At 39.0% G+C, this 24,124-nt stretch overlaps 1 protein-coding gene across 30 annotated transcripts in view; it reads left to right on the top strand.

Annotated features, from left to right (window-relative positions):
• The window catches only part of nrxn1a (neurexin 1a), a 1,866,202-nt gene that overhangs the window by 1,064,763 nt on the left and 777,315 nt on the right, over window positions 1-24,124 (top strand). For 17 of the 30 annotated variants that reach the window (XM_072580867.1, XM_072580862.1, XM_072580863.1 and 14 more), the window contains 2 exons: window positions 15,010-15,036; window positions 15,450-15,569. In XM_072580867.1, coding sequence (XP_072436968.1) covers window positions 15,010-15,036; window positions 15,450-15,569 — 147 coding nt within the window. The remainder of the gene's footprint in view (window positions 1-15,009; window positions 15,037-15,449; window positions 15,570-24,124) is intronic. The other 13 variants (XM_072580889.1, XM_072580894.1, XM_072580893.1 and 10 more) reach the window with 1 other exon arrangement.

Here is a 24,124-nt window from a genome sequence, read left to right as displayed (position 1 = left end):
GAGAAGGTTTTTCTCAGTGATTGTTGTGCCTTCAAATAAGAACACAATAAGGTGCATGTGGGCATATATAAAGCATGAAAATTCAATACAGAGAAGAAGCCTGAAAATTGAACGTTACTGGCTGGATGTAGAAATGCATTCTTTACCTCTTGTTTTCTTTTGCTGCAATGTAAAAAAAGATGTTAAGTGACTGGTTTAGGAAATCCAGTTTTTCAAAATGCATATACATAAGCAAAATCTGAAGGTTGTAAAATTAGAATAATCTTTGTTGCCAGGATTAACATAAAAATAACAATTCAGATGTGTGGCTATATTATTATCTTTCACATATCATGGCTAAACTGTTTGGAAGATCACCTTTTAAAACATTTGCAGTTTGTACCATGTGGTTTTTCTTCCTGTGTTCCTCTGTGGTCATCTTTGGTTCTTTTATCTTCCCATCGTGTTTGGGAAGGTATGCAGTGAGATAACTAACTTTTGCATATATTTATTAGCACTGTTTATTTAAATAAGTGTGGAAGAGTTTTTCTTTTATTCCAATCTGATCTACCATGAGAAAAATAGTTCCTGAGCCTTCAAAGAAGATAACTCTTCAAATGTTGCACTGACTATAAAAATGTTTCTCCAGGACCAGGTTGTGATTAATATAATTTCAAGAATCACAAATGCACATTACGTAAATTTGGTGAGACCTATCAAATAAGCACATAAGTGCAAAATCTTCAAACACTTAAAGTCTCGATGAAATTACAAAATGCTGACAATATTTAAAATGCCTGTCCATTCCTTAAAGAGAAATTGTGCAGTTATTCTAAGTATTTACTCCTCTTCAGAGTGAGGATTCTTCTTTTAATACATTTTATAAATTTTCAATCTTCTGTCATCATTCTGATTTTTCAATTTCAGTGTTTTTCCATTTACCTCAGTAAAGGATGTACTGGGGTGAAACCTCATTTCATGGGCTAGACCAATAAGTTGACTTCGAAAATATGGATTTTCAGTCTCATAGCAAATAGTGGGAGCTGGGAAAATTCCCACTTCGCCTTTGAGGAGAGACTGCTCATAAGGACAGGATCTTCATTGCCATTCCGAATGAAAGGCTTTTGTCTGAAACGTCGATTTCCCTACTCCTCAGATGCTGCCTGACCTGCTGTGCTTTTCCAGCACCACTCTAATCTAGACTCTGGTTTCCAGCATCTGCAGTCCTTGTTTTTACCTAGGGTAGAGGTCAGGCCAGCTGACTGCAGAAAGTGTTCAAAGACAATTGCAGGGACTGCACAATGTGGTGCTGGAGGACTTCATCCTGGTAACAATAAAAACAGGAAGGCTCACCATCTTTCCTACCCTCTTTTCCCTCCACACTCTCCCCCTGTCCTATTCTTGCCAGTCTATGCCCAACTTAACCCATTTCTCTTGATCCTTCATGCCCTCCATTTTACATTATGATCCAAAACAGCACCTGTGGCAATTGCTGACTCCCATGCTAAGTTTCCATGTTCACTAACCCATTATATATTGTAAAAGAAAACAACAGTTGGATACGTAAACAACATTTTTCATGACAGTAAAGAAACTCCTTGCTGTAGCACAATAAAAGTGCTCAATCATCCAGACCTTTAAAGTTTCAATAATTGAAACTAAAAAGCGTTTGAAACGTTTGTCTTATGTAATTAACCTTTGTGAAGTTGATAGCAGCGATCAGACAGTCAAAGCTATCAATAAAACAGGGCACAGGTGCTTCACTAGAATAGGAGTTATCTAAACTCTAATTCAGATCCCATTAGATATTCTTATACGCATAGCCCTTCACTCCTTCACCCAGGCCTTATGCCCCATTCATGCCAACTCAAGCTCCTCACCCACTCTCAAAGGCTCCTCATGCATTGCATGTGAAATTATGCCCCCCCACACACCCCTAAAAGCTCCTTACACCTTGTTTGCTAACCCAGATCCCTCTGTTAATAATGAGACTTGTCCACAAGCCCAGACTTCCATTAGTTTGTTGAAACAGCTAACCAAAAAGAGGGCAATTCTTCATTGACTTTTTTCTCTCCTTAGATCTACAGTAAATGACTCGATGCTTTTTTACATGAGAGAAAGAGGAACTGAGTGTTTATATTTTCTATTGATACTTTAAATGACTGGTTAATTAACACTGTTATAGAATTGCAGTAACCTATGTTTACTTTTGAATCAAAGTTGTGAATGGCTTTATTAAGCAGTTCCACACATGTCATTATTACTATAGGGTTCATTCATTCTCGGCAGAGTGTAGGCTGGGTAAATATGCATGCTGAGTGAACAGAAATGCTATGATTTGGCATGGAGGGTAGGAAGGGCTATTGCTGGTGAGTGAAAAGGCATAAGGTGGCATAGGCGCAATTGAGGTGTGTGACCTGGAGAGAATAAGGGGTCATTGGGAATAAAGTGTCAGTGGGACGGGTAGTTGCATGGGTGTCAAGGGACACATGAGGTGAATCATTTGAAGGTATGCTGCAAAAAGTTTCTAATCTAGACAGTGACCCATGAATAGTTTATGATGCTGTCAACCAGAAGTCACAGACCTGGCTCCACAATACTTGCTGGATACTAATAGAGCTAATGGAAACTGCAGCCCCCTCCTGCAGTGGGGCTGGCTTTGTTGGAAGCTCACTATTTCTTCAGACAGTAAGAATTTGGGATGGGAAACATTTTTTTAAAGATCTGTGACATTTCCCCATCTGCAAAACAATCCTGCCACACATCCAGAGATGAAATTTGTTCAGGCAAACAGAGCCAAATACAACCTGTTTTATACTCTGCTCAGATTTTCTTATCACTGAAAGCAATGGATTTGGAATACAATGCCATAAAGGCAGATTGAAAACAGATTCAGTAATGGCTTTCAAATGGTTATTGGATATCCACTTGTGTGAACAGAAAACAGAAAACAGAGCTTATTGGAAAGGACCAAGAGAGTGGATCATAGTAATTGATAGCTCATCTAAAGAACCAACACAGCACAGTTGGTCAAATGGCTTTTTTTTCTGTCATCCAATATCTTATGATTCATATGATAATTTAGGAAGTTAAAAAAGCAGGGCCAGAGAGACCTTTATCTCATGCTATTCCCTGAGCTGAGAAATGTGAGAAGAGTAAAAAATGGACAAGGTTCAGAGATGCAGTTGGAAGGGAAGATACATTCCAAAAATAACTTATTTTATTCAAAATATTTATTTTAGTAGACAGGTGTACTGTGCATTTCATTCAGATTTCTACAATCATTGTTATTTTTCAAGCTGTTGTTACAGATAGAGGGAGAGTCAGCTGAATTTGTTTAAACAAAGAATATTATTGATTCACATTCAAATCCAAGATATTCTTCACAACTTCATGCACAAGTAAGTAATTAAACTTTTCAAAGACCAGATGAGATTCGCTCATTCGCTCATGTGGATTTTCTCTGGTTAAAATCCATTGAACATTCCTTTGGTAAACAGAATAACAAATGTCATTTCATCTGGTGATCCCCATACAGCCTCCAAGCTCATAGTGCCCCAATCCCACAGAGCCCACTTCTACTCCTTTCCCAGAATCCACAAACAAGCCTACTAAGACAGACTCATTGTTTCTGCCTGTTCCACAGAGCTTATTTCTTCCTACCTTGACTCAATTTTCTCTCTCCTTGTCCAGTTCCTTCCCACTTACATCTGAAATTCTTCTGGATCTTTATGTCATTTTCAAATTTTCCAGTTTATTGGCTTGAGCTGCCTCCTCCTTACCATGGACATGCAAAATCTTTACATGCCCATTCACCCTTTGGGATCTCTGTGAATTCTCCTTCTTCCTGCAAGAAAGGCTTGAGTCATCTCCATCCTGCATCACCCTTCTCTACCGACTCCTGCAGTGGAAACTCACTTGTCCTCACTTTGAATGATGTCTCCTTTAACGACTCTCATTTTCTTCAGGTTAAAGTGGCCATGGTCTCCACATGTCTGTTTGTGGAACACTGCTTGTTTCAATCCTACTCCAGCCCCCACCCAAAACTCTTCCTCTGGTACATTGATGACATAATTGGTGCTGCTTCCCTCTCTCATCCAGAATTGGGAAAAAAATATCAATTTTGCTTTCAATTTCTACTTTGCTCTCATCTTCCCCTGGTCAAACTCCAATTCCTCCCTTCCCTTCTTCGACATGTCTATTTCCATTTCTGGGGCCACTGATATCCATTGCATGTGAAATTATGCCCCACCACACACCCCTACTCCCACAGTTACCTCATATTCTACTTCCTGTAAAGACTCTGTTCCAAACTCTCCGTTCCTCTGTCTCCATTGTATTGGGTTCTAATGATGCCAACTTCAACAAAGGGGCCTTTGAAATGCCCACCTTCTTCCTCAACCGAGGACTCCCCAGCACCATTGTTGACAGGGCCCTTAGCCGTGTCTGACCCATCTCCTGCACTTCAGTACTCAACTTCTCTCTTCCCTCCCACAACAGTCCCCCTGGTCCTCACCTACCATCCCACCAACATTCACTGCCATAGGATTATTTGCCAAAATGTTAACTGTGCTTTCTCTCGACAGTTACTGCAAGACCTGTTGAGTTTTTCCAGAAATTTCCGATTTTGTTTCGTCGATTTCCAGCATTCACAGCTTTTTTTGTTTATTTTATTACTTTTGATATGTCTCCTTTGTTATCAATTCAAGTCTGGAGACAAAAAGTTTGTGCCATCATTGTTTTTGTGACCCTTACAGTGTCCATGCATTTATAGGTGCAAAATTTCACAAGCACGATGATTTAACTTGGTCCACAGGAAAATTCTGGAACTGTAGATAACTTGTGAATCATGTGATCTACAGCAGCCATTTTAATCCACTAAAGTCCATTTTAAAATGAAGCAAATAAACATACTTTTAAAATCAATTTACAATCTCTTTTCACATCAACATGACATTGCATGAGTGCCAGCAAAAAGAAACAACAGAATTGTATATTCTAAATCTGCATTCCTGCTCCTTCACTGAAGTTGCCAAAAGTTTAGAACTCCCTGCCTACACCAATCACTGTGCATGGATTTGAAAGAGTGGCTCACCATTACCTTTACAAAAGCAATTAGTATTGATGAACAAATTATGATATTTTGAGTTAACCTGAAAATTCACAAATAAAGAAAAACATTTAAAGATTTAATAAGTATGAATAAGTACTTCAGATGAATGTTTGGAGGATAAGCCTATATCTTTGTCTTTATCCCGAAAAACGTCTATGTAAGCCTCAAATTTAAAAAAGATACTTACTTTCAGGGGCAGTATGAAAGATTTGAAGATCTTAAGATCTCAATTAAGTACCTTTTAAGAGACACCTAGGCAAGTATAATTAATCAAAAGGTGAAAGTGAGTACTGTGATGCTGGAGATTAGAGTCAAGAGTGTGTTGCTGGAAAAGCACAGCAGGTCAGGCAGCATCCAAGGAGCAGAAAAATTGACATTTCGGGCAAAATCCTTCATCAAGAATGAGGGTTGGAGCCTCAGGGTTGGAGAGATAAATGGGAGGGGGTGGAGCTGGGAAAAGGTAGCTGAGAGTGCAATAGGTGAATGGTGGTGGGGGTAAAGGTGATAGGCCAGAGGGGAAGGTTGAACGGATAGGTGGAAAGGAAGATGGACAGATGGAATGGGTCATGAGGACGGTGCTGAGCTGGAAAGTTGGAACTGGGGTAAGGTCGGGGGAGGGGAAATGAGGAAAGTGGTGAAATCTACATTGATGCCATGGGGTTGGAGGGTCCTGAGGTGGAAGATAAGGCATTCTTCCTTCAGGTGTTGGGTGGGAAGTGAGTGGTAATGGAAGAGGCCCAGGACCTGCATGTCCTCAGCAGAGTGGGAGGGGGGGTTAAAGTGTTCAGCCACGGGATAATGGGGTTGATTGGTGTGAGTATCCCGGAGATGTTCTCTGAAGTGCTCTGCGAGTAGGATATATCTTTAATTTTACTTACATTGCTTGGTTAATGAAGTTTCCTTTCTGAAAGGATTGAGACTGTTGTCCACAAAGTAGTCATCACTATCAGCAGTGAGAACCCCTACTTGCACTCATTGGAACATCCCTGAAATATGACTTTTCACAGTGAGTTTCCAGTTTGTGCTGGATTGGTCAATTGTCACTTACAGCAGTTCCTCACTTCGAACTGTCTGAGAACTGGTTGATACTTTTCTAATCAGCCATAGAGCCGCAGCTGGAAGTATTCCTCAAAGGCTTATGAATAATGACACCAGCCACTCTATGTTTCCTATGTATCAAACTTTAATTATTTACATGGCATTGATCATCTCATTGTTTGCCAAGTTTGCCACATACACACTTCACAATGCAGGCAACTTCTGACTGACACTGCATTCACATTCTCTAGGTGGTAGATTTTATTTTCCCTGGAATACCATCTTCATTATTGTTTACTGCACAATTCTTTTAAAAATCAATGCTACTCAATGTAGTGATAACCAGGTGAGCTAATAACATAATTTCCTGTTAAGAAAGCTATTGCCAAGACAATTTGTCATTCAAATTCAAAATCAGCCAGCCTATCTGAGTGCAGTAAAGAAAAATGTTTAAAAAATGAGAATCATATACTTTAACATGTTAAAAACAATTATGACAACTGTGCATTGGTCCTGGAGGAAAGAAAGATCCTTAGAAATACTAGCAGAAATTCAAAAAATTGTGCATGCCTGCTCAGCAGAATCCTGGCAATGCCTTATGAATTGACTCTTCATACACAAAATGAATGAGTATTTCCTCCCTGGAAACAGTTGTTTAGCACCAGCAAAAACACATATCTGAAAGCTTCTAAAAATTCCTATTAAACTTCCCATTTTTCTGGCACTTTGGTGATAAAACTGACAGTTTCAGTGAAGAAGCTCACCATTATGGTTAAAGTTTCTCCCCGTTCTTAATGTTGATGATGTTGGTGAATAATTTTCTTCCAATTGTTCCTTATAATGTGTGACATCAAAAGAATCTGTGAATGTTTCTGTCAACCCACTCTTCATTCAAAAAAGCCATGTTTAAATTGTTTCTTTTAAACATAATTTCAATTGAGTCTGGGAGAACAGGATCCATTTTTAAATTGACCTAGTTACGACCAACTTGTGGGGAGAGGATTGAATAAAGAAGAAGAGCTTGTTTATCTCTCCTCAGTCAGGAACAGTTGGGGTTTCCTATCTGGAATATCATGAATAGAAGAACCTCACCTCGGTTCTGGGTATAACAATAAAGTAATAAAACATTAGATTACCTACAGTGTGGATACAGGCCCTTCAGCCCAACTTGTCCACACTGACGAGTAACCAACCCAGACCCATTTCCCTCTGACTAATGCATCTAACAGTATGGGCAATTTAGCATGGCCAATTCAGGAATTGAACCTGTGACTCTAGTGCTGTGAGGCAGCAATGCTAACCACTGAGCCACTGTGCTACCCCAGTGGCTCAGAATACAGGCTGGAAACAGGTGCTTCAGCCCAACTCATCCATGCTACTCAGTTTTCATTAGGTCCCATCTAGTCCGATTTGCCTGCTTTTGGTTCATCTCCCTCCATACCTATCCCATCCATGTGCCTGTCCAAATGTTTCTTAATTGACAAAATTATACACACCTCCACCACTATCTCTGGCAGGCCATTCCAGATAATCACTTCCCTCTGGGTGAAGAAATTGCCCCTCCTCTCCGTTCTCACATTAAACCTATGCCCTCTAGTTTTAGACTCCCCGACATGGGGAAAAGCTGTTGCCTGTCTACCTTAACTATGCCCCTCATGGTTTTATAGATCTCTATAAGGTCACTCTTTAGCCTCTTACACTCCAGGGAAAAAAGTCCCAGCCCATCCAGCCTCTCCATATTACTCAAAATTTCCAGTCCAAAAGGCATCCTATTACATCTTTTCTGCACTGTTTCAAGTTTAATAATTTTTTTATAGTAGACCGACAGAACTGCACACTGTACACTAAATGTTGCCTTACAGATCATGGAATCCCTACAGTGTGAAAACAGACCTTTCGGCTCAAGAAATACACACCAACCCTACGAAGTGAAACCCACCCACACCCATTCCCCTTACACTATATTTACCCAAGACTAATGAACCTAACCTACACATCTCTGAACACTATGGGCAATTTAGCACAACAAATTCACCAAACCTGCATACCTTTGGACTTTGGAAGGAAACCAGAGCACCTGGAGGAAGCCGACACAGACACGGAAGAATGTGCAAACTCCATACAAACAGTTGCCCAAGGCGGGAATCAAGCCCAAGTCCCTGGCGCTGTGAGGCAGCAGTGCTAACCATTGAGCCACCATGCTGCCCCAACAAAGCATCCCAAGATACAGCAAGGCATCCCAACTACTATACTCAATGCTTTGATTGATGAAAGTAAGCATGCTAAAAGCCTTCTTAACCACCCTGTCTACCTGTGACTACACTTTCAAGGAGCTGTGCAAATGTACCTCAAGTTCTCTTTGTTCTACAACACTCCCCAAGGCCCTACTATTGACTATGTAAGTCCAGTCCTGGTTTGACCTATCTAAAAGCAACACCTCACATAAATTGAGGCTCCTCCTGCAATTTTTGCAAATAAAACAAATAAAGTGAGTCAATTATTTAGTTGAAACCAATTTGAAGCAAAAATGCATTGCATAAGTCTTTGCATTTCTACAATACAAAATGCCTGCATTCATTGCCAGTACATTCCAAGCAGAATTGGAGTTACTTTTGATCATTCATTCTGTCCTTCAAAGAGTTAAAAGATGAGGCAAGGCATTTAGGATTAGAATTTCACCCTGAAGCCAGAAAACTCAAAATATTAAAAGGAAAAGGGCATATTTTACAGGTGGAAACTGAAGGTGGTGAAATAGAGTTGTGGTAGAGATGCAAATAAGGATAAAAAAATTATAATTTCAAGATTTAGAGAAGCAATGTTAAAGAGAGAGATGTGAAATAATAAGGAGAGAAGAGTAAGCTTCAGGAAAAAGTAAGAGAAGGTGTTTGAACTGAGCTCAAGCTGAGAAGCAGAAACCCTACTGTGTCCCATGAAGATATTACTATGTGAGACTTGAGGGTGGATGCAACTCGGTTTGTTAATTTAATTCCAATGTTTGAGGAGGCAGAGGCTGCTTTCTTTGTCTCGTTAAAGCAGGTGGTACAGCAGTTAAACTGGTCCCACAATGGTGATTCTGGCTGCAGAGTTAGCTTTTGGGGAAAGATGTTTAATTCCTTTCAGCTAACAGAAGTGCCATTGATGACATTGCATTAAAAAAGGCTGTCTAAACCAGTTAGGGCTGGAAACAAACTGTCAAAAATTCCATTGCTTCAGGTAAAGGCCTGACCAGATTCACTGGAAATTGAAAGACCTTAGCAGCTTGGTTAGAAGAAGCTTTTTTGGCTGGGGAGTATGAGCATTTTTATTCTTATTCTGGATTTTGAGTATGTCAAGTACTTTTTAAAGCATTGTATTTCTATGCTAAACTTTTGTTGATTTTAATTCTGTCGCAAACTCTAAAGGTATATGTACCTAGGTACCCTGTTCCTAAGATGGTGCCAAAGTGGTAACATTACAAACTTTTCACTGCACACGTTCGAGTGCATGTGATAATAAGAGCTATTCTATTCTATTAAAACAGGGAATCTTTGGAAAGCCGCTTGAAGAATTTTTAAAACTCCATCACACTCCCATTAAGAAACTGGGTCCAGGCAGGCAGCCACATTGGCTGACAAATACTGAGCTAATTCATGTAGCCCTGCTCCAGCAGATCCCCTTCTCCAGCCATTACCAACTAACCAGAAAGGCTCAAGGTGGGGAGAGTGATAGGAAACTGAGCACCCATGTGGGACCCTGCCTCAGGAGACAAAGGCAGGTCCTGAGATGAAAGGTGCTGCCAGGAAAGATGCGTGTTTTAGCTGCCGACAGGTAAGACATGTCTGGTCCAAGTACTGGAGGCTTTGGAGAAAACTAATTGGATTTATCATGTTCACAGAAACCATGTGCAAAGAATGGGAGTCAGTCAGAGGATATAGCTGACCAAACTATGGTATTGACGGCAGCTCCGAATTGCTAGAAAACTGATCCAGAGAGTGCGGATAGAGTTAAACAAATGTTTGAAAGTTACTGGGATTTTGTATCTAAACGAAGAGTGGTTACATGTCCCCAGAGTGCAATGAACAAACTTCTCGTGAAAGTGAGAGTCACTGGGAACAAGCAATCCCTACTGCTGGGAAAAAGGCATGGACTTCCCACCAGAGAGTGCAAGAAGTGCCAAGATGCTTTTAAAAAGGATTGAAAGATTTCCACTTTACTAGGTTCATTTGGAATATAACCAGTAACCCTGGGAGTCATAGCGTTGTACAGCATGGAAATAGACCTTTCAGTCAAACTCATCCTTGCCCACCAGATGTCTTAAATTTGTTATACCTAGTTTGCATTTGGGTGGGATTGATCTGTTCTTTGGTATTGACCTGACAGAATCAAAGGTACTAGCAGCCCCAATGGTCTCCGAAAAGCTAGCTGAGATTAAGAAGTCTGAATACCTTCAGTAAAACAAATGCCTAGTGTTTTCCCTGACTGTGTGGTCTGTGGCCAAATAAGCTCAGCCAGTGGAGATGGCACTGCAAACTAAAGAGTGCCTGGGGCCTGGCTATTAAGTATCTTTTTCAGAGGACTAGAAAGTGCCAAGGAATTACTCAGCAGAATTTCATTGGTACCAGCTCCACAAGCTGACCCACTGTTAAGAACACAAGCTTTGACTGCCTATACTGTAGCTGAATCAGAGGCAGTCCCTCAATGCTACTATATTAGAAATTAGTGGCTGATGAGGAAACAGAGATGCCCCTCACAGAGCTGCAAAGGAGGAGTGGAAAGTGGTCACCAGATAATAGTGCCATTAGGTACAGAGGAAAATAGTGCAGCATTGCTTGTGAGATTCTGATAGCTGAACATGATATACATGAAATCCAACCCCATGTCATAGAGTCATATTAGTCTACAGCACAGAAAAAAGCCCTTCACCCCATTATAAACAAGCACCTATTCTCATCCCATTTTCCAGCACTTGATCTTGGTCACTATAGCCTTATATGCCTGCTATCACAAGTGCACATCTAAATACTTCATCAATGTTATGAGTGTTTCTGCCACTGCAACTTTTACAGTCTGTGAGTTCCACATATCCACCATCCTTCTAAACTTCCTGCCCATTACTTTAAATCCATGGCTTCTGGTCATTGATCCTTCCACCTAGGGAAAGGGCCCATCAGATCATTTTTTTTATCTGGCCATAGCTCCACAAGGTTGCAGTCAGGTTTTGCAGAACCTGCCACATCTGCCAGGTTGTGGGAAGAACCCAACCTGCAATAAGACCTACAACTATCATTTCGATGTTGGGGGAACTTTTAAGAAAATTGTTGGTGGACTATGTGAGACCCCTGCCAAAACAAGAGCAGGCTTCCGCCAGCATTCCCTCTAATTTTCTTCCTGACTGTATGGACCTCCAAGACTTCTGGGACTAGATGTCATCGCCACAGTTGGCGTGACAATACTGATTGCTGTGTATGGAACATTGGCGCAGCTGTACACACATGTATAGCCATGTTGCTGAGAGGGAACTATTAATATATACTTCTTATCATGGATATGGCTATCCATTTTCCATAATCTGTTCTTCATATCTGCCAAACAGTGTTGAGAGAAATGACCCAATGTTTCGCCCTGGACAGTCTGCCTATTGAGACCCTTACAGACCATGGCTCAAATTCTACAATCAAAATACTCCAGGAAGTCTTGAAAACTTGGGTGTGACTCAACTGAAATCTTTAGCGTATCACCTGCATTGAAAGGGTGGGCACTAGAATAGATCCACCATACCTTAAAAACAATGATCAGGGCATACTGCCATAAGAATCCCTATGACTGGGATGAAGGAGTTGACCTTTTTCCATTCACCACCACAGTCTCACCTGATAGGTCAACCAGGTTTACTGTGTTTCAATTAGTTTATAGGTAGCAGTCCTCTGAAACTACTCAACGAGAGTTTTTTAAGAAGAGAAAGCAGAAGACTCCATTTTTGATGATGTAGCAGCATTCTCAGAGTGACTTTCATGAGCTTGTAATATGGCCTGAGAACTATTGAAAGTCTTCCAAATAGCGATGGAAGAAATACTGGAATTCAATCACAAGCAAAAGGAATAAGAAGTGCAGAATCTCAACTGGTATTCAAACCTAAGGATCATGAAATGGACTACAGCAAACATTTTATAAACCAGCACCTGTTAGACCAGGAATATGCTGGTTGACCAAATATTCCAGACAATCAAAAAGTGCACATAATCAATGGAAAAACACACACTAAGTAATAGAAATGTAATGGAAGGGCTATACACATCACTATTATACTTTACTTACAGCATAAATCACTTAAATAATAATGCAACTTTGGCTTAAATAAAATTTACCGGCCGACAGCATGATCATTCGCAATCTCAACCGTCTACTTGAACATGGTTGTATTTGAGGAGAAATTGACTCGAAATTGAACCAGCTGTTGATATTTTGTGTGACCATTTGATTGAACAGCAAGTATTTTTACATTGAGGTGAATAAATTTTAAAAACTATAATAACTGGACAGAATAAACTTTGCGATATTTAAGGTATAAGATTTTTGCTGGATAATCCAATGTGCCAATTGATAAGTTAAAACAAAGCTTGCTGTCCTAACCACTAACACCTCCACTACCTGTAGCCTCCACTGCAATAACCACAAGCTTCACTATTAGGCCTTTGCACATAATTTAAAGGCTGATTCCTATGTCTGATTTTTAAATAATTTTTATCTTTTATGCATCTTTTATTTCTGATCTATGTGTATGTCGCATTATTTCTCACATTTAATAATTCACAGAAAGGCTGGGTCAGTTTGCTGCTTCTGAAGTATAATTTCATTTGGGTCTGGGCAGAAATTATCCACAAGGTAAAGGATTAATTTTTAAATCGACCTCATTGCAACCAACAGAGGAGCTGGCTGAAATGAAGAACAAGGATGACTTCATCCCTCCTCACCCAGGAGTGTAATAGTTTTGAGTATACTATTTGGAACCATAGTGAATTGGGGTGCCTCACCTGGAGTCTGGTTGTAATAAATGCTCAGTATCCCTGCTAGTATTCTCTGGTACAAGATGCAAGAGTTACCCAACCTTGTGAGCCTAAAACTTGAGCTAATTTGAGGAAAGGCCCAACTACAAGTTGCTTATCTTCAGAAAAGTGATAACCAAGGATGTCACAACCAACACAACTAAGATAAACACCAATTTTAAACATCTGACTTCTGAATGAAAGGTGATAATGTTACCACTGACCTCACTTCATATTTGAAGGTTGGAGGTGCTAGGAACTTCTCCCAGCAATGATGAAGAAATAATGGCATGACTTTCTTGGCAGCTCTCCACTCTCTTGCTAATGTGCCATATATGAAATATATTGAGCAGAATTTAATGTGGGCATCAAAGGGATCCATTGCCTACAAACCTCTGCCAACCTGATCTCTAGTTGCCCCAACAGAATGAAATTCCTAATTGACAGCAAGAACTCTGTCCCTGGTATACCTGACTCTCCTGGGCCTTCATGTGTCCTTTTTTTAAGGGTGATGTATAGGCGTCATTTGACCTCCAAGTGGTTAGCTGCCCACATGCATTCCTAGCATGAGCTTAGCTGGAGGGAGGAAGGAAGGTAATGGGATCTCCACAATGAAACTCCCTTCCTGATGGCACTGAAGCCCTCTGTCTGCCTGCAAATTTACCCCTGGAGAAATAGGGGAGATGCTAAATTATATTCATCTCCTTAATGTCAAGTTTTGTCCAATACACCTCAACATTTAGTCCCAACATTCTATGATTTTTATTTTCAAAACTGGTTCACTGAAGGTGGACCTCACTACCCATCCAGCACTACCCTTGAGAAGATAATGGTGTACTTCCTTCCGAACTGCTGCAGTCCATTTTTTAAGGGCTGCTACAGCTTTAGGAGCTTAGTTAAATTACCATCCTGACAATATAGTGGAGCTTAACCATGACCACTAGGATTCCAATGCAGTTAATTTTGGCAACATCATTCAGCATTTTGTTTAGAATGGCACCTTGCGTTTATTCAATCTGAACTTGATGACCGACCAGTGCAAACGCAAGTCGAGTCAATTTTCTCTGTCTGTGATGTGAACAAGCATCTGATAATAGTTCCATTTATCAAGATCCTATAAATAATAAATAATATTAACAATGAGCTCAGGGAGGAAACTAGGAGAGTTCTGTCCATGGTTTGGAATGATAGGACCTTTCACAGGACCTGTCTCAATGTTCTGATCCAAAATACAGCACTTTCAATAATGCAATGTTCTCCCAATGATATAGCTAAATACCATTCATAATTATGAGCCCAAAGCCTGTTGTGGGGTTTGAATGTACAATCTTCTGATTCAGAGGTATGAAGACAACTGACTTTGCCAACCTGATAAGTAATAGAGCTTAATCAATCAATAATTGTAATCACTGAGCTTTTGATGAAAGAAAAATGACCACAGGGAATCATTTTGTAGAGGACACAGCAAGAAAATGCCATCTGGTACTAAATAGGCATTTTCCATGTTATGTGAATCATAATTTAGAAATATTCAAATGTTAAACCTAGAGGTGAGTAATCTTGCTTGTGTTTAGCTTTGCCAAGCTTGCCTTACCAAGTTAGCTTGTTTTTATTTGAATAGTTTATAATTATAACAGCATTATGGTGGACTATATCTTTCTAATAGCTATATATAACCACCTATTCTTTCTGGCTTGCTTATAGATGATCAATGGCTGCTGTCATATCTTTTGTTTGTTATTGCATCTTTCTCTCCTTTAAACAGCATGTTTGCACTAAATTTTTTCAGATGTTTGCTAACATGCCACTACTGCTTACTAACCTTTTACATATTTTGCTTTTATTTTGCTGGCAAAGTTGCAATGATGAAAGCTGACTTGCAAGGTAGATAGCTGTGTGTTTGTACAAAACAAGACTGAAATCCATGTCTGTGCAATATGTATACAAACAGCATATATCTGCTTTGGAACTCGATTGCAATTGTATCCAAATTTCAGAATCAGATCAATATTTTGAAAGAAAGATTTGCCTTATCATCGGGCTTTCAGTCTTGAATGTTTCGATATCAGTTATTTTAGTATGTTAAACACATTTGTTTTAGACTCTTCCTTGGATTCTGATTTCTTTAGTAGCTGTTTTAGAAATGTAAAGTTATTTTGTTTTCATTCTGACATCCAAGCTAACCATGTTCTTTTCTTTGTCCAGTCTTCAGTTGACAGAAAGCATGCAAAACTTATCAGTGTACAACTAATGATGTACCTAGGCCAACGTGCAAGTTTTTGTCTGTTCTAACTTAGGACCAAGTACAACCTGCCAAGAGGATTCCTGTGGAAACCAAGGAGTCTGTCTCCAGCAGTGGGATGGCTTCAGCTGTGACTGCAGTATGACATCCTATACAGGAACCCTGTGCAATGACCGTAAGTACGCAAATAGGTGTCATACCGTTGTGATTCCCGAATTATTGCAGTGGTTTCAAACTTTTGACATGACAAGTAATGATGCAGCATGAAGCCGAAGGGCGTGTGTAATAACTCATCGAGTGTGAGATCACTTTATAAAGATGTTGTTGATGAAATGTAGCTGAAATGCTGAAACAGATATAACATGCTGCTAATTTCATTACATGTGAAGTTATGAGTGGTGCTTGGCAGAAATATTGCTGAGTGTAATTGTCCAGAAGCAAAATATATATGGATTGGTAGATTTCTCTAAAGGTTTTGAATGGTCACTTGGTTTGAATGTACCTTCATGATTTGATGTTGTTTCACTGTATATTTATATGACATTTTAATGCAAGATTAGCTAAATGGGAGACTGTGGTGAATGGAAGAAGCATAGTTAGCACAGGAAGGATTGGTGACGTGCACTGATGTGTCAAGTAAGGCCTAGTAAAAAATACTGACTTGCTCGGTAGAGTTGTGGATAGTGATGAAGAATGTTATAGTTTACAGAGAACAGAGATAAGCTGTAGAGCTGGGTTGAGAGTGGCAAATAGAGTTTAATGTGGAAAAGTGTGAGGTGATTCACTCTGGAAGGAGTAACAGGAATGCAGAGTACTGGACTAATGGTAAGATTCTTGGTCATGTAGATGAGCAGAGAGATCTCATTGTCCAGATCCTTAAATGTTGCCACCCAGGTTGTTAAGGTTGTTAAGAAGGCATATGGTGTGTTTTATTGATAGAGGGGTTCAATTTCAGAACCATGCGATCATGCTGCCGCTGTACAAAACTCTGATGTGACCACATTTGGAATATTGCGTACAGTTCTGGTTACCGCATTATCGGAAGGATGTGGAAGCTTTGGAAAGGGTTCAGAGGAGATTTACTAGGATGTTGCCTGGTATGGATGGAAGGTCTTATGAGGAAAGGCTGAGGGACTTGAGGCTATTTTCATTAGAGAGAAGAAGTTTGAGAGGCGACGTGAGACATATAAGATAATCAGAGGGTTAGATAGGTTGGACAGTGAGAGCCTTTTTCCTCAGATGGTGATGGCTAGCTCGAGGGGACATAGCTTTAAATTGAGGGTTGATAGATATAGGTCAGATGTCAGAGGTAGTTTCTTTACTCAGAGAGCAATAGGGGCATGGAACACATTGCCTGCAACAGTCGTAGACTTGTCAACTTTAAGGGCGTTTAAATAGTCATTGGATAGGCATATAGATGAGAATGGAATAGTGTAGGTTAGATGGGCTTCAGATTAGTTCCACAGGTAAGCACAACATCAAGGGCCGAAGGGACTGTACTGCGCTGTAATGTTCTATGTTCTATGTTGTATGCTAGGGCATTGTATTATTGCATTGTTTTCAAAATGTCTTTGTCTCAGTTCCCTTTTTATTCTGAATGTAGACAAACACTTGGCTTTGAAGATGCTGATTTTTTTTTTAACTCTCAAGGGCTAATTGTAACTCTAAATGCCAGCAAGACCAAGCAATAAGTTAAAATCATCAGTGGAAGGCATTCTCTCACCCACTTCCCATCCCGCCCCAATCCCACAGACTTTATCTTGCAATTTTGAGTTGAAAGCTGAACATGAGCTGGGAAGTGGCAGACACCTTCTTTAAATATGCAGATTGGGTCCCAACAATATTGTTTAGGCTTGACCAGTCTGAGTAGGGAAATAGTTGTGCCATCACAGAACAATGAGTGGGAAGAGGAGTCACCTCCAAAGAGTCAGAGGAGGTCAGTAAGGATGTGTTTTTATTTTACTTTTTTAAAACTTCCATGTATAGCTCAAAAGAGCACGAAATATTCCACCAAGCCTGCAAAGAAAATTTAGGCTTATTCACCCTGGGCTTTATCAGCTGATTAGTTTACCTGAGTCATGGGTAGCATTTGGCCAGCTACCAAAATCTGTCAATACTCTGCCAGAAACAATTGGTTGCTAATTACAGACAGGGACAGAATTTAATACCCATCCCTTAAGGTGTGCGTGGAGGCAGTGAAGGTATTTAATTGGGTGGGAGAGTACCAGTTGATATCTTCCTGCCTGTGCCACAAATGGGTAACTTTTACAGGAAGGTTTGAGGATATCCTTCCTGCCCTGATGACACCTGTGCCATAGCTGCCACTCCTCAACTAGTAATGAGCAAGACAGTCATGTAGGAAGCCCAAGAAGCAAACCTTGTCAAGTTTGGTTGTGGACTCCTAGTGGGATCCCTTAATCAAGAGTACAGTGTATGTTTAAGGGTCCTGACATCAGGAAGGGGAGGCCCACTGAGAGTCAATCCCTGCTCTCCTTCTTCTCAACCAGTGTCTCCCACTGTGAATCCCCAATTCCACTCTAATTCCCTTGTGGTCTCAGTCCCTCACTATTCCTGGGTTGTAGTGGATACAGTACTGTCAACTACCATAGCTCCCCCAGTGGTGAGCCTCTGATTTTGGTTCCCAAAACCATTTCATTTGGGGGAATGTCTATCACTGGCTTAGTATACTCTTGACTGATACTTAATAAGGCAAGCTTTCCCCAGGTATGATAGGCCAAAGGCTGTCGCTCAGTTTCCATTGCCTGGCATGACCTCTGTCACCGGATTAAATCCTGCCCTGGAAATCTGCACGTAAAGCCCAGCAATATCCTAGGGGGTCATAATTCCAATGTAGCTTGATGCATCCTGCATCCACTCATCTTGTGCCCTGAGGTAAAACCGCAACTTTAGTTCTTAAGCCTTTTCATGTTCTTTTTGCTCCTCCAACATTTTCTAATGTAAAGTTCAACATTCCTCAAACGCCGTTGTCACTTTAACATGTACATCTGAAGTTCTTATGTATATGGATGAGACATGAGCCAATATGATAACTGTGCAGATTATTAAAGAGGACTATCACAATGTATTCAACTAACACAGGTCTATTGTGATAATATGAAAAGTAGTTGCATAAATCAAGCTTGGGGAGCTTGTTACAAAATTTTGAAATGAACTTATATATCTACCTTTTCAGAAAAAGCTCCACATGCAAATTATGCAATTGTGTCATTAAATTACAGATCTATCTTAGAATTTCATACTCATTAAATCTTCTTTTTATCAAACCTGTTGCTGCATAATGTAGTGAAAGTAATTTTGAGAATGTAATTGCAACTTTAAGGATCATTGCAAAACACTAACAGCTACAAAGATGTCAAGTGTGACATTGAAGCCTTGCAACCTCTGAAGATATAATACATTATATTTCGCTGCTTCTGGAAGAAGAAACCTAATTGTAGATCCTACAGGAAAAATGCAACTACATTGTAACTATGTAGAGCAAGATATAAATAATTACTGGGCCTTTGGTACCTTTGGTGCAAGATAATTAGAGTGTTTAAACAAATTTGATTAATGGACTGTGTAAATATAGTTTTTTTTAACAAAATGGATTAGATAAAACCAGGAGAATAAAACATAATTTGAAACAAGCATAAAATACATATGTTTATAGATCTGTTGCTTCTTTGGAAAAGTAAATTCTTGAGAATTAAAGCCTAAATTTACAGGTTTGCTAAAAGAATGCTCAGTAGAATCTGCTACCATGAAAGACTGTGGGCAAGTTCCTACAGGATAATGTTAAACTTTATGTGACCCACTGAAGAGACCGAACTGAAGGCTGTACAGCTCACAGGGGGAAAGAATGATGAATTGTGACAAGTGATAATCTTAGAATCGCACATTCACTCAATATTTATGACAGATCTAAGTGAATAATGTGAGTGAGACATTAATTTACTGAGAAAAGGAATGGACCCAGTATGACATGTGAATTTGTTGGGTAGGAGTCTGTATTTTCCCATCTTCTACAGAATTTTAATTCTCACAGTATGTGGATTTTTTTTTGACAGGATTTGATCATGTAGTAGACCAGGTTGGTAGACTTGGTTTTCAATCGGGGGAAGCTTTTTGTGGTGAAGTTCTTGTTTAGGCTTCCATAAGTTACTTCAGAGAGTAGCATTTTTTTAAAAAAAATCTTCATGCTTATTTAGTCAATAATTTTCAAATCTTATATTATTCTCCTTATGTTAATATCCAGCAAACTTGTTGAGAAAATTACCTTTCACCGTATTTGCACATTTTAATAATTTAAATGGTGAGATTATGGGTGCAGAGAAATAACCTTGAGAAGTGATTGGTCCTGGTGGAAATGTGCTAAGTATCCAGTATAACCATGATTGTCATCAGTCTTATTTGTTGTTGAGGTTTAGAATTCTGTGTGATCAGTAACCAGCAATTAGGTATATATACATACATGTACTATTTTGTATAAATAGGCAGGAGGCTAGAAGAACACAGCAGGCCAGGCAGCATGAAGAAGTGGAGAAGTCAACATTTTGGGTGTAACCCTTCTTCAGAACTCAATCTGGCTTGCTGTGTTCATCCAGCCTCCTGCCTGTCTATTTTAGATTTCAGCATCTGCAGATTTTCTTGTCTCTAGCTATGTACTATTCAGTGACAAAAAATGAAAAACAAATTGTAAATAATATATGTGCGAATGAGGTAAAGCAGTGCACCAAATGCTAATCCTAAAGGGTAAATATCATGACATGCCAGCTGTCTTTTCCTTATTCCTTCATGCACAACGGATTTTAAGAACTCAAGGTTAACACTGAAATATTAGCAATGACCATCAGATGGCAGTATACTCATTTAATCTATATCATGGTGCATGCTTTTCATCCTCATTGTTGATAATCAAGTAGAGTTTTTGACATTGTGGCTAATATTTAACTTTTCATTACTTGCTTGCAAAATTCAGTTAAATGTTGCAGGAAATTTGCAAAATGATACTTTTAAAACTCTGCTTGCTTGTAGTACATGTTATTTTCTTGTTCATAAAATAGGAGTTAACAGGGTTCTCTTGCTGCTGTAACTAGATACAGCAGTTTTCAAAAATATACTGCTCTTATAAAAGTACATGTGTAGCATATTTTATAAACACATTGGTTTCCTAATTTCAGCAACTACCACCATCATCCTGAAAAAACCATTTGGAGGTCAGAAAATAATTTAGACCCATCTCTACAGAACTGTCACTTTAGCACTTAGACATAACACCTTCAAATTCTTCTCTTTACCTACAATTAGTAGATCAGAGTCCATTGTGCACAGAGCCATAGAATCATTGAATCACACAGCATGGAAACAGAACCTCCGTTTCAACTCGACCTTGCCAGCCAGGTATCCCAAACTGAACTAGTCCCATTGATCTACATTTGATCCATATCCCTCTAAACTCTTCCTGTTCAAGTATGTGTCCAACTGTCTTTTAAATATTGCAATTGTATCTGTATCTAGTTCTTCCTCTGGCAGCTCATTCCATATGTGCACCACCATCTAAGTGGAAACTTTGCTCCTCAGGTCCATTTTAAATCTTTCCCCTCTCATTTTAAATCTTTGCACTCTCGTTTTGGACTTGTCCATCCTCAGGGGAAAAAAAACCTTGGCTATTCACCTTATCTGTGCCCATCATGATTTTATAAACCTCAATAAGATCACCTCTTATCCTCCAGTGTTCCAGACAAAAAATGTCCAGCCTATCCAGCCTCTCCTTATAACTCAAAATCACCCGTCTCTTCAACATCCTTATAATTTTTTTTTCCATGCCCTTTCTAGTTTCACAATATCCTTCCAGTATTCTAAAAGTGGTCTCACCAATGTTTTTTACAGTCAGAACATGATGTCCCAAACAATGGACATGTTCACCAGGTTCACAAATAATTTGGAGTTAAATGTTAAATACAAGTGTACAACATAACCTTCTGATGGTATTTGATACGAAATTTGCTGGAAAATGTTGAAACATTTTTTGCTATGAAATGAAGGACTTGCTCTGTCTCAAGTGCACTGTAGGTTTGGGAAACAGTGCAACTATTCATAATTGGCTCATCTTGCATTTGCCTGTATACTATTTGTTGTAGTGTATAATGTTTAAAAAGAAAAAAAATGCATGAATTCACTGCAAGTGGCAAAGAGAGATTCTGTCCCTTCCTCCATAAGCTAGTGGGTGCTGGTGCCCAGTGAATGGAGTCAATGTTTGAATGCACGTCATTTGGATTCTATGTTTACACTTTCTCACCAGAACAGAACAGTAATTCAATGGAAACATCAGATGAACACTTCCATTTAAATTAAGGTTTTATCCTTAGTTCAGTATACACAACACAGAGCAATATTTCAATTTACTGTATGTGGAACTTGGCATTATATTAGTTTAGGCTTTATCAAAATGTGGTTGCACTTTGATCATTTAAGATTTCTATTTCATGTTATATCCATATTTAATATTCTTATATGAAATATATTGGGTCACACCTTAGTTAAAATACAGGAGGAAGCAATTTTATTTAAAGAAATAAAGAAGCTGCAAATCTGAGTCATAATCTGATTCTTGCACTGGGATTGCCTTCCATTGGAACCCATCAGTGTTGACAAAGGCAGTTTCAAACACAAGTTGGAGGGCACATCATGTGTCCATTCTCATATATCCATTTATTGTTTATAAGCAAAATAACCCATAGCTGACATTAACTAAAAGTTGCTGTACAACCTGCATGTGCAGCTAGATGATGTGTCTAATGATGTTTAAATGTGCTAATCTAACTGAAGTGAGCTCTCATCAAATGAATACTTAAGGGACAGTGCTCACAAAAGCAGGATGCCAAATTTGCTGATTGATTGGATCAGAAATGTTCAGGTTTTTATTTAAATTTCAGATTTATAGCATCTGAAGTGTTTTGCCATTTAAAAGCTGCTGCAGAAAAACATGCTTTTCCACTGGGTCAGTAATCTGGAATGCTGCAGTTGGACAACAGGCAAGTCGTGGGGGCAACTAATTTCATCAATCCTCCAATTACGCTGGCAATGAAGCATTTCTTATCCAGACAATGGGACATTGAAGAGAATCTGATGGAAATAATTCCAAAAGCTAAATTATATGCAAAATATGGTGCATTTTAAATCAATTTGCTGAAGACAAGACCTACATTTGCAAAATAAAAAGAATATCATCTGTTTTCCCAAATACAATGATTAATATTGGCTTTCCAAATGAAAGTGAAATGCCAAAAAAATTGTAGCATGCAGCCAAACCATGAGATATACAATACATTAATGATTTCTGTTTAACATATTCCAAAGCATTGTCAGTTCCCTCCTTGGTGATGCTATGTTTACAGGTCATAGCTGCAACTAATCACATTTGGCTTACACCAGAGTAAATGGAGATTTATCAGTGATTTTTGTTCCCTGAATTGTACTGATCCACAGTCAGAGCAGTAATTAGCTCACTTCATCTGTTCACGAGATGTTTGTTGGAAATAGTTTTACTTGATCATCTAGTAGATTAATTGAAGGTAAGATCTGTTACTCGTAATGAAGTATACGTGTCAAATTAATTATACGGGAACATTTATATATACATTTTGTCTGATGAGCATGCATAAAACTTATTTTTATATTGAATTTTGTGGAGATGCCCTACAATGGGGTCAACAGTGCATATATAGTAACTTCAAAAAATCTAACATGCAGGCTTCAACTAAGTATAAAGTAGCATAAAGTAAGCATAAACTTAGTTATGCAGGTACTATCAATAGGTAGTCCCACAGCAATCACAGCTGCTCCAGTTCTGACTCCCCTTCCCGCTACCTCATAGAACTAAGAAAAATCCTTTAAAACTATTCCTTATAATTCAGTAAAAGCAACAATACCTGTACTCTACAGCTTTGTTCTAGATGTTTGATCATCATATTTAGCAGAAAATCAACTATGGCTTATTCCATATACTTTCTGGGCATGCAGCAGTTTTATTTTGTCGTATAAGCTCTTAAATCTTCAGGTAGGGAGATTTTGTTTCACAGTAGTTGTGGGGATTCCTCAAGAGTCTCCAGTTTCAATGTCCACTTATGGGCTTGCTTGTTTAGGAAGGTACATTTGTACCATAACCAAAAGGTTTGGGTATCAACTTGTAAGTTCTTCCAACAAACTGCAATGGCAGGTAGTAAGAGGAGGAAAGATTTCTGGTTAGCCATGTGATGGAAAACATTGTGATCCTAACAAGACTATCCAAAGTTCCAGAATAATAAAACCTTTACAAAAGTGTGTGCTGTCTCAGAAACATGGACTCCTGGGGAGCATAGTTTACTCATTTTACTGGATGGGATACAGTGTGCCTTTCGAATTAAAATTGGAAATTGAAATTATTTTGCTTTTTTAAAAAAATCTTGCTTTAACAACTGACTATTGAACTTTTAATCGATAGCTAAATTTCCACGGATAACTAAATTTATTGCATCCTCTTCATCTTTAAGATCATTGAAAATACCAGTGCTGCTGTGATATTTCATGATCAGACACAAATATTTATGGGAAAAATAATTGCCTTTCACTATTGTATTTGAATACAAATTTATTTACATAGCTAGAAATAAAAATGATCTAAGGTGATAGATATTCAATGTTTGATGGTCCAACTTCAATGAAGGTTTTCCACAGATTGTAAGAACT

The sequence above is a fragment of the Chiloscyllium punctatum genome, chromosome 11, assembly GCF_047496795.1.
Source record: "Chiloscyllium punctatum isolate Juve2018m chromosome 11, sChiPun1.3, whole genome shotgun sequence".
NCBI lineage: Eukaryota > Metazoa > Chordata > Chondrichthyes > Orectolobiformes > Hemiscylliidae > Chiloscyllium > Chiloscyllium punctatum.
Note: the sequence above shows the minus strand (reverse complement) of the source record. Positions and strands in the feature narration are given on the sequence as shown.